The sequence below is a fragment of the Micropterus salmoides genome, unplaced genomic scaffold, assembly GCF_014851395.1.
Source record: "Micropterus salmoides isolate LMB-PRFRI ecotype aquatic unplaced genomic scaffold, ASM1485139v1 Ms_hic_scaffold_9, whole genome shotgun sequence".
NCBI classification, from domain to species: Eukaryota; Metazoa; Chordata; class Actinopteri; order Centrarchiformes; family Centrarchidae; genus Micropterus; species Micropterus salmoides.
The window spans coordinates 5,482,268-5,490,842 of NW_024044681.1; the positions used below are offsets into that span (position 1 = coordinate 5,482,268).

Sequence of the window (8,575 nt, forward strand, 5' to 3'; positions counted from 1 at the left end):
CAGCTGATTTACGTGGGCGTGGCGTCAGATCACCTATCCCCAGCAGGAAGTGGTCTAACCCAGGTTCGGAAGACTTTCTAATGTAAGTAACGTATAAATATGTGGATCCAGTCCTGCAGACAGACAGCAGCTGATCCATGATCTCACTCAGAGACTTCTGTAGTCCACATGTTCATGCTGTCCTCTTGAGTTTGCGCACAGATCCTGGACGCAGCCAGACGGGTTTGCGGGAGACCGGATCATCTCATGTCTTCTGCCATCCATCAGTGTGCAGCCACTCACGTCTGTCATCACAAAGACAGGTGTTAAATAAGTAAGTAAAGCCCAGCTGCATGTTATTCTAGACTGCAGCTATAGAATCTCAGCTTTCCAATCTGTTAGAGAATTACTGGCTGTGTTTCCTTCGGTCTTCATTCACACCCGCTAAAATCCAGTCTAGTTCCAGGAGTTCCTCAGTTAGTCCTGCTGCTCTCTGCCTGCCTGACTTTATAATATGATGCAACAAATTAACGCTCAACCTTCTTGATCTGCAGTTCACTGACATGTTTTGGTTCCGTCATGTTGTTTCCTGTCTCGGTTTATCATCGGGTCCTCACTGCGTCCTCCTGGGATCAGTTTCACGTGTCTTTCTTTAGCTCCGTTTCCTGGTGACAGTGCAGGGCTGTACTTCTACTCAAGGACTGTACTTCAGTACAAATAAGAGATATTTGTACTTTATTATTTTCTCCATCAATCGATTGTAGAAATTCTGAAAGTAGTGAGAAATGCCAGTTACTCAGAGCCCAAAGTAACTCGTTCATCATGCTTTGTTTTGTCAGAGCAACAGTCCAAATAAAGAAACATTCAAATTATTAAAATACTAAAAATAATTAAATATTACGGGGAAAAGCAGCAAAACGTCATGTGTGAGGCTGAAAGCTGAAATGATAATTCTTTTCTATCCATCCACTAATCGTTTCAGTCAGTGGTGGACAGTAACTAAGTACATTTACTCAAGTACTGTACTGTTACTTTACAAAGTCAGATTTTTACACATGAAGAGTTTATAAAATATGAAGTTTAGTTAGAAATGAATCTCCAACAGTTTATAAAGTTCAGCTGGTACTTTAGTTTTGCTGTATCATCATGGATCGGTGTAAACAGGATTCTATACGTGGCTGCTGTCAGTTCATCCTGGCCGAGGGCCGCGATATTTACATAATCAATGAAGTTCAGTTCACAGATAGTAACAAATTACTCTCAAATGACAGTAACGTATAATGCTTTACTTCCCAACAGTGTCACATAATCTGATGGGTCACAGATTTCGGTGTCACACCGGCCCCCATCATCCACTTAAAGGGCCCCGGGACTTTATGTTGGAGGTCTCGGCCTTTAGTCTCCCTCTGTGGAGTGTTGGACATTTAGTGGTGGAATAATTTCTTCCCAAAGAATACAGAGTCAAAGATGTGATGAATCACGGAGAGAGAGATCACGGGTCTCTGCCGACCAGAGCACTTTTCTCTTCTTAAATACAAACAACACACACAACAGCCGATAGTAAGCTCAGGCACAAATAGCAAATCACATCTAGAATATTAGCATCCACTCAAAGGCTCCTCCTGAGCTGACAAAAGAATGCAGATGTACGAAGCCTCAGAAATGTCTCCATACTCATCTGTTAAAATCTCACACGTGTATTCAGTCAAAGGATCCTTTGATTAGAAATCCCTGTGACCAAGACTCGTTTCTCAGAGTCCGAACGATCTGCAACCTCAAATTTATTTCTCACAATTTTCAGAAATACAAGGAAATTTTTGTGAATGATCCTTCTCTGGCCCCAGCAGGTGCTGTGCTGTTTAAACATGGATCCGGATCCAGATCCAGATCCAGATCCAGGTCCAGATCTCACCATTGTCCTGCTTGGAAACACGGGAGTCGGGAAAAGTGCTTCAGGAAACACCATCCTGGGACACCAGGCGTTCGAGTCAAGGACTTCCTTAGCATCTGTGACCAGAGAAATCTGTGAAGCTGCTGAAATAGTATTTGAGAAACGGATCTTAGTGATCGACACTCCGGGAATATTAGGCCACGAGGAAGAGATCCAGACCCGCTGTCAGAGAGTCCTGCAGTCCTCCAGACCATGTCTTTTTGTGGTGGTCCTCAGCACCGAGCGCTTCACCGCTGAACAAGAGGAGGCTGTGAAGGCAGCCATCGCTGTCCTCGAGGATGATGGGTTGAGGAAGAGTTGTATGCTCTTCACAAACGGAGATACCCTGAAGGACAGGTCTCTGGAGGATTTAATCCAGGAAAAGGAAAGTGACGGTGGCGAGTCTGGGAAGAGATTTTCAAACCTTTTAGACCAGTTCCAGTGTCGCCATCTGTTCAATAATGAAAGTGGGGATCAGGAACAAGTCCGGGAGCTGCTGGAGGAGACGGGTCACCTTCAGACCAGGGACCCAGGACCTCGTCCACCAGGTATCATGTTCTCGTGCAGTTTAAACCTCCACAGTGAAGACAGAAAGCTGCTGCTCATACAGAGGAACTACTCAGAGTACTCAGATTCCTGCTTTGTTGTAACCAGTAAAGTAATCTGTTAGTTTGGTTCATCAGTCTCTTTGTTCTGTTTTCAAAGTTCACCGTTTTTCCCTCCTGACCATCGCTCTGCTCGGTTTCCTCCAGTCAGCGCTTCTGTGCAGAGCTGGAAGTCAGAAACTAAGCACTGACCTGGTTAATGTACTGTTGGCTACACCGGCTCTGCTTTTAGGGCTGCACCTCATGACTGAAGTGCTGCGAAGTGTTTCTGACATGGATTTATTTCCTCCCTGAGTAATAAGATCATCGCTGTCGGACGTGTTTCTGCATCAGAAACTAACTGAGCCATTTACAGCCTGTAACAACGGATCACCCAGCCCTGCCGCGGTACAATTTCTTTCTACAATCTATTAGGGGTCCAAGCCTAAGTGGGCTGGGAACCCGTGATTGCAAGGCATCGCGGTTCCCAGTACCACTGGAGCTGGGAACCAGCTGGGAAGCCTATTGTTTTCGCTAAGATTTTTATTTTTATTCTTCTGGACATTTTTGCAGAAGTCCAATACTGCGGCCTAGACGGTAAGGGCTACAGACGCGAATCACAGGGTACGTTCAGACCCATGAGATGACGGCAGGCGAAAAAAATTGCACACTTCTACCTCTAGGGGGCGCTATAAGCAAGGTCAACGTGTTTGGGCTTGGAACTCCCGCCCAAGAAGGCGGATATCAAAAACCTTATATCCACGTGTTCGGGGGATCCAGCTGAATCTCATGGTATAGGCCACGCCCATTTCCGCCTAAACTTTTCACTAAATCGCGAAAACTGAAAAACCTATTTTAATTAACTCCTCCGAAGCTGCAAGTCCGATTGACACCAAACTTGGCACCGATAATCTCTGGACCAAGCTGACAAAAGTTTGAAGAGGAAATTTTGATCTGACTAAAAATGTCACAATTATATGCTAACAAATGTTTGCGAAAAACACTACTAACAGGAAGTGAGGCCATATCTGCGGTTTGGAATGGCCATTTGATACCAAATTTGGAGCATTAATGTGAGACGCCCCCCTGAGGGCCTGTGCAACTCGGCTCTAGGTGGCGCTATTTAATCAGAAAAAATTATTCCTCTATAACCACAACTCACATTGACATGAAACCACAGCCCAATTGTTCTGCATGGTCCCCTCACTACAGGCACCAAAGTAAACCCAAATATGCCCATAGGTGGCGCTGTTATTGCACATTAAAGACATCCAAAAAAACGTCACACGGCCTCCCGAGGGCCTGTGTGACATTTGGCGTCAGTTGGCCTCTAGGTGGCACTATTAATGGGAAATCAAATAACACTCCCATAGACATACATTCATTTCATATCTCCGTAACCGCAAGCCCCTTTCATTTACAACTCTGGTGATTTATTCTCCACGGACTCCGTGGCGAGCTCAGGCCGACTCGCATTTACACTGTTACACAAGCTGTACGCTCACAACTTTACACAGGGTCATTTCTTCAGTGTTGTTACATGAAAAGACAGAATAAGATATTTACTAAAATGTGAAGGGTCGACTCACTTTGTGAGATACTGTATGTCAGAGTTTGCACGCCTCTGGAGCAAGTAGGAGTTAAGTGTCTCGCTCAGGGACACAGTAAGAATCGAACCCGGGAATCTCTCACACCAAAGGCACGTCTTATCCACTGCACCATTTTTCACAGACACGTTCCGTCTGTTACTACCAACGTTCCCGGCTCAGAGGCGGATCAAATCTTTCCTGCTCCGTAGCTTTGAGAGCTATAGTCCCGGAAAATAGGACAAAATGAAATTGGCTACAGATTACGGGCCGAAGACGAGGCTGTGCGACGGTGGGAGAGTCAGTGAGTTCAGAGGTAGATGGACAGCAGCTACGTGCTACCTCGTGTCGCCGTTCACCTCTTCATGCAGGCGCTGTGAGCATTAAAGGTGCTGATCACCTCCTGGTTCTCCTTCAACTGTGCGACAGCCTGAAGACGGCCGTCTAGTCTTTGCTTACATGTCAGAAATTCACCTGTCAAACGCCGCCCACCAAAGTGGTAATTCAGCCCAATGCAGTGTACGCCGAGCTTTACTTTTTAAAGTAACGTCACCCAGCACTGGCCGTTAATGTCAGCTTTCACAGCGGGTAGAAATTCACAAGCTGTCGGTCAGTACGTGGATAGATGGAGTTCCAGTGTGGGGGCGGGGCTGTCCTGGAGCTGGAGGGTTATGCCTGGTGTGCCTTTCTTACTCTATGAGGACCCTGCTGGACTGTTAGTTATGAAAAGGTCATTGATTTTTTTCATTTTCTTCTCTTCGTCCAGCTGCTGGTCCTGTCGCGGTCGTGCTGCTCGGTTTGCCTGGAGGAGGGAAGAGTTCAACAGGAAACACCATCCTGGGATCAGATCTGTTTAAAACAGGCTCTGGCTTTATCAGCGTCAGTACAGAGAGCGTCAGGAAATCAGCAGACGTGGCAGGTCGTCGGGTCACGGTGGTGGACACTCCGGGATTTACCAAGTCTCAGCTGTACACGGAGATCAGGAGAATCCTGGATGGCGGTGAGCGACCGCACGCCTTCGTCATTGTGGTGAAGATCGGCCGGATGTCCGAAACAGACTCTGATCTGCTTCAGAAGCTCCCAGAACTGTTCGGCAGTGAGGCTCCGAACTACGTCATGGTGGCTTTTACACATAAAGACCAACTAGGAGGCATGTCCATAGAGGACATGATCCAGTCCAGCAGCTGTGTGTCCGCTCTGCTCTCCAGGTGTGGAGGGAGATACTGTGTGTTTGACAACAAAAGAAGACGAAGCCGAAAGCAAGTTCAGGACTTCATGATTAAAATCCACGAGCTGGTCTCAGCTAACGGAGGACAGACGTTCCCCCCCGACATGTTGAAGATGGCGGAGGCGCCCAGTGATGAAGCTGAGGGAATTCAGCGAGGTCCAGGAGCTGGATCTAATGAGGCGCCGGGAGGACCTCCACAGAGACGACCCGAGTCTTTAGGAACACGGTGCTGGAACACAGTTCGTTGCTGTTTCACATGCTTTGGTTTTCCACAGGGCAACAGCGGACCAGATGATGAACGGCGGCCACTTCTATTAAGGGATCAGGGATCTATAAACTGAACCAGTTCATATTCAGGGTGGAACCAGATACATGCCTGCCAAACAGGCAGTGTTTGTATTTAGGTGGCAGCAGCTTGTGTTCCAGCCCTGATCAATCAAAGGGACTGTGGAATTCCTGTTCTCACCAGGTGCTTTCACGCCGCCTTATTTTCCGGGAGTATTGAGCGGGAAAGCTGGGGTCATATTTGATCCGCCTCTGAGTCGGGAACGTTGGTAGTAACAGAGCCGGCACCCCGCGGTCTTTTTCCACACCGCTGGTTCCAGAAAGCCGGATCACTTTGTGAAAGCACACATGGCTGCAGGATTATGCTGGAAACATTACTTCAGTATGACTGAGTTTATGTGGCCCATCGGTGGTTATTCTGTCAGTGTTTATTCTGGATCTCTGCGTGAAAGCGGAGTTTGTTCCCAGCCAGAGCTGGACCTGCAGCTGAAACTGAACGTTCCTAAATAACACGGTTAGTATTTATTATCAGTTCTTTGTAGGCAGGTCCGTGTCCAGTTTGTTGTGGAGTAATGGTTCCAGTGGACGGTACAACCGGAGCTCTGACGGGGCTCTAAACCAGCGAGTCAGTATTGCAGTACTGCTGCTTTTATTGATGCCGTTTGCTTCTTCGTCATGTTGAGAGTTACAGTATGAAAGGAAAACCCCAGAACTACGCAGGGGCGGTAGGTTTCTAGTTCTGATGACCTGCTCTGGAGTTCTGCAGACACAGATGTTGCTTCCTTCACAGTAAAAGAAGTTAATCTTAGATTCTTACATTTAATGTTCTCCTGGTTTCAAAACATTACTTTACTTTTACTTTTAACTTGAACCGCCCAGTGTGATGATCATTCTGTAGGTGAGAACACAGCTGAACCCCTAATTCTCATCACAAACCCTCCATCTCATGTTTCTTCTGAACTCCATGTCTGACTTCGTCTCCATTCAATACACTTATTAAATTCATCCGTTTTTGACACTGTTGTCCAATCAGTGCCGACTTCTCAGGGAACTTTAATGACTCTGTTAACAGGTTTAATGAATGGTGCTCTTTAGCTTTTGATACCGTTTCTCCAAAGAAGACCAGACTGGGCCCAGTTCTCGGTCCGTCCCCGCGTAGAGACGCAGTGCTGCCTGTAGATGCAGTAAAGGAAACTTTACTCTTTACTCTGGAACAGAACCTCCATCAGATCTGCTCGGTTTGTTTCAAGCAGCTGCTGAAAACTCATTTCTAGAGCTTAGAAACACGTTTGCCTCAGAGTTGGTTTATTTTGGTTGTATGCTTTAATCTTTGTCTACGGATCATCCATTTGTATGTGTGTATATGTATACTTGTATTTGTATGTGTGTACTGTAAAGCCTAGTCCCAGTCAGACACCTGTCCCTGTTTACCGGCCTGTTGTGGCTGCATTATTTGACAAATAAACTCAGGTCTCAATTAGAAGCCTGGTCCGGTTTTTGTAGAACAATGTATAAAACCTCTTGAAGCCCAGCAGGTCGCCTGCTTTCAGTTCAGTCGATCAGTTCATTTTACAACAAGTCCCAAAATGTAAGTCATTCACATTTACCAGCATGGTAAAAGGACTTAAAGGCCTGTCCAATCTTCAGTTCACCTAAAACGTCATCCAAGGCATACCCAAAGGAAACAGTACGCAGTCTTTAAACCTTCTGGAGTAAATGCATGGGTTTGGGTTTCTCACATCACACTCAAACAGTCACAAATACTGTAAGTGCAACTGGAATTGATTATCATGTTTAGGGGTGGTGATGGTGCAGTGGATAAGACACATGCCTTTGGTGTGAGAGACCCGGGTTCATTTCCCACTGTAACCCATCCACCATTGTGTCCCTGAGCAAGACACTTAACCCCTTGTTGCTCCAGAGGCGTGCGACCTCTGACTTGTAGAGCAATTGTAAGTCGCTTTAGATAAAAGCGTCAGCTAAATGAGTAAATGGAATGTAATATGAGTTTGAACACACAGTAAAACGTTTTTCATTTCCGTTTGAAAAGGTTTGCTAACACATGCATGTACACAACTAGACCTGGGACTTAATACAAACACTGTGGGGCCACAGCATGAAGCCTTAACTAGTCCAAGTTTAATTTATTTAGCATTACACAGAAAATTCATGTATAACAGAGGTACTTCTAAGTGTTTTTCACTTTGGCAGCATGCAGCTGTTGTTGTATGACTCCGTATTTGCCTGCAGCTTTACGCAGATGTTTTTTTGCTGGTAGATCATGAACTTTGTAGTTGAAGCCATCTCTCATTATTTCAGAATTTTATTGGCTACACAAAGTGCCAGTCAGTCATCGGTGCAGTTGGTTGGAAATGATAGGGGCTTCCTTTCAGCGCGGGCTCTCATTGGTTACTGTAGGCTGTACGGGACATGAGAGCTCCTTCTGGGTCCAATTAGGTGTCAATCGAAAGGTTAGAGATCAGCAGCCATTTTGAAATTAAGATATCGTAGTTGTTTACATCCAAACCGGAGTTATTACGCTTTTAATGACCTATTAGACACGTCTGCTGATAAAGATGAAGCGATGCGGCAGCAGTCCCTGGGGTTTTATTGAAGGAATAATGTGCTTTGGACTAAATGTTTTTACTGGATTTGATCGTCTGGATCTTTGACAAAGTAACAAGACCATTTTTGACCAAATATAAATCGACTGGTGGATGAAGTTTCTCTGAGGCTTCATAGGTGAGTCGCGTCAGTTTTGATTGTACTGGCTGGTCTGACAGAGGCGCTGCTTGTACCCGCTGTGGTATCTTGAAATAGTTTGCATTGGTCGATCACAACGACTTTCCAATGGTGCATCATATGAGCATCTCAACTTAAACATAGCAGTTGTGTTTACATACCGTACGCTGCCAACCAGGACCGCACGGCCGTCAAAATGTTTAGAGGTTAAACAAATAAAAGCAGTAATTAAAGTTTTATG

The 8,575-nt window shown here is 45.8% G+C and overlaps 1 protein-coding gene across 2 annotated transcripts; it reads left to right on the forward strand.

The window, feature by feature from the left end:
• The first annotated feature begins 174 nt into the window (after positions 1 to 174).
• LOC119895826 (GTPase IMAP family member 8-like) lies at positions 175 to 7,525 on the forward strand. 2 transcript variants are annotated; one of them, XM_038709182.1, is made up of 3 exons: positions 175 to 313; positions 1,824 to 2,457; positions 4,846 to 7,524. In XM_038709182.1, exons 2-3 carry the CDS (start codon positions 1,845 to 1,847, stop codon positions 5,646 to 5,648), a joined length of 1,416 nt encoding a protein of 471 aa, XP_038565110.1. In that variant the 5' UTR covers positions 175 to 313; positions 1,824 to 1,844; the 3' UTR covers positions 5,649 to 7,524. The 2 variants fall into 2 exon arrangements, with proteins under 2 accessions (XP_038565110.1, XP_038565111.1); XM_038709183.1 differs by having other exon boundaries at positions 180 to 313; positions 1,827 to 2,457; positions 4,846 to 7,525.
• The last annotated feature ends 1,050 nt before the right edge of the window (positions 7,526 to 8,575 follow it).

Bases quoted from the DNA above. Each gene is read 5' to 3' on its own strand.
- LOC119895826 (XM_038709182.1), top strand. From the start codon at position 1,845: ATGGATCCGGATCCAGATCCAGATCCAGATCCAGGTCCAGATCTCACC. The intron at 2,458-4,845 runs GTATCATGTTCT...CTCTTCGTCCAG, and splicing joins CCCAGGACCTCGTCCACCAG to CTGCTGGTCCTGTCGCGGTC.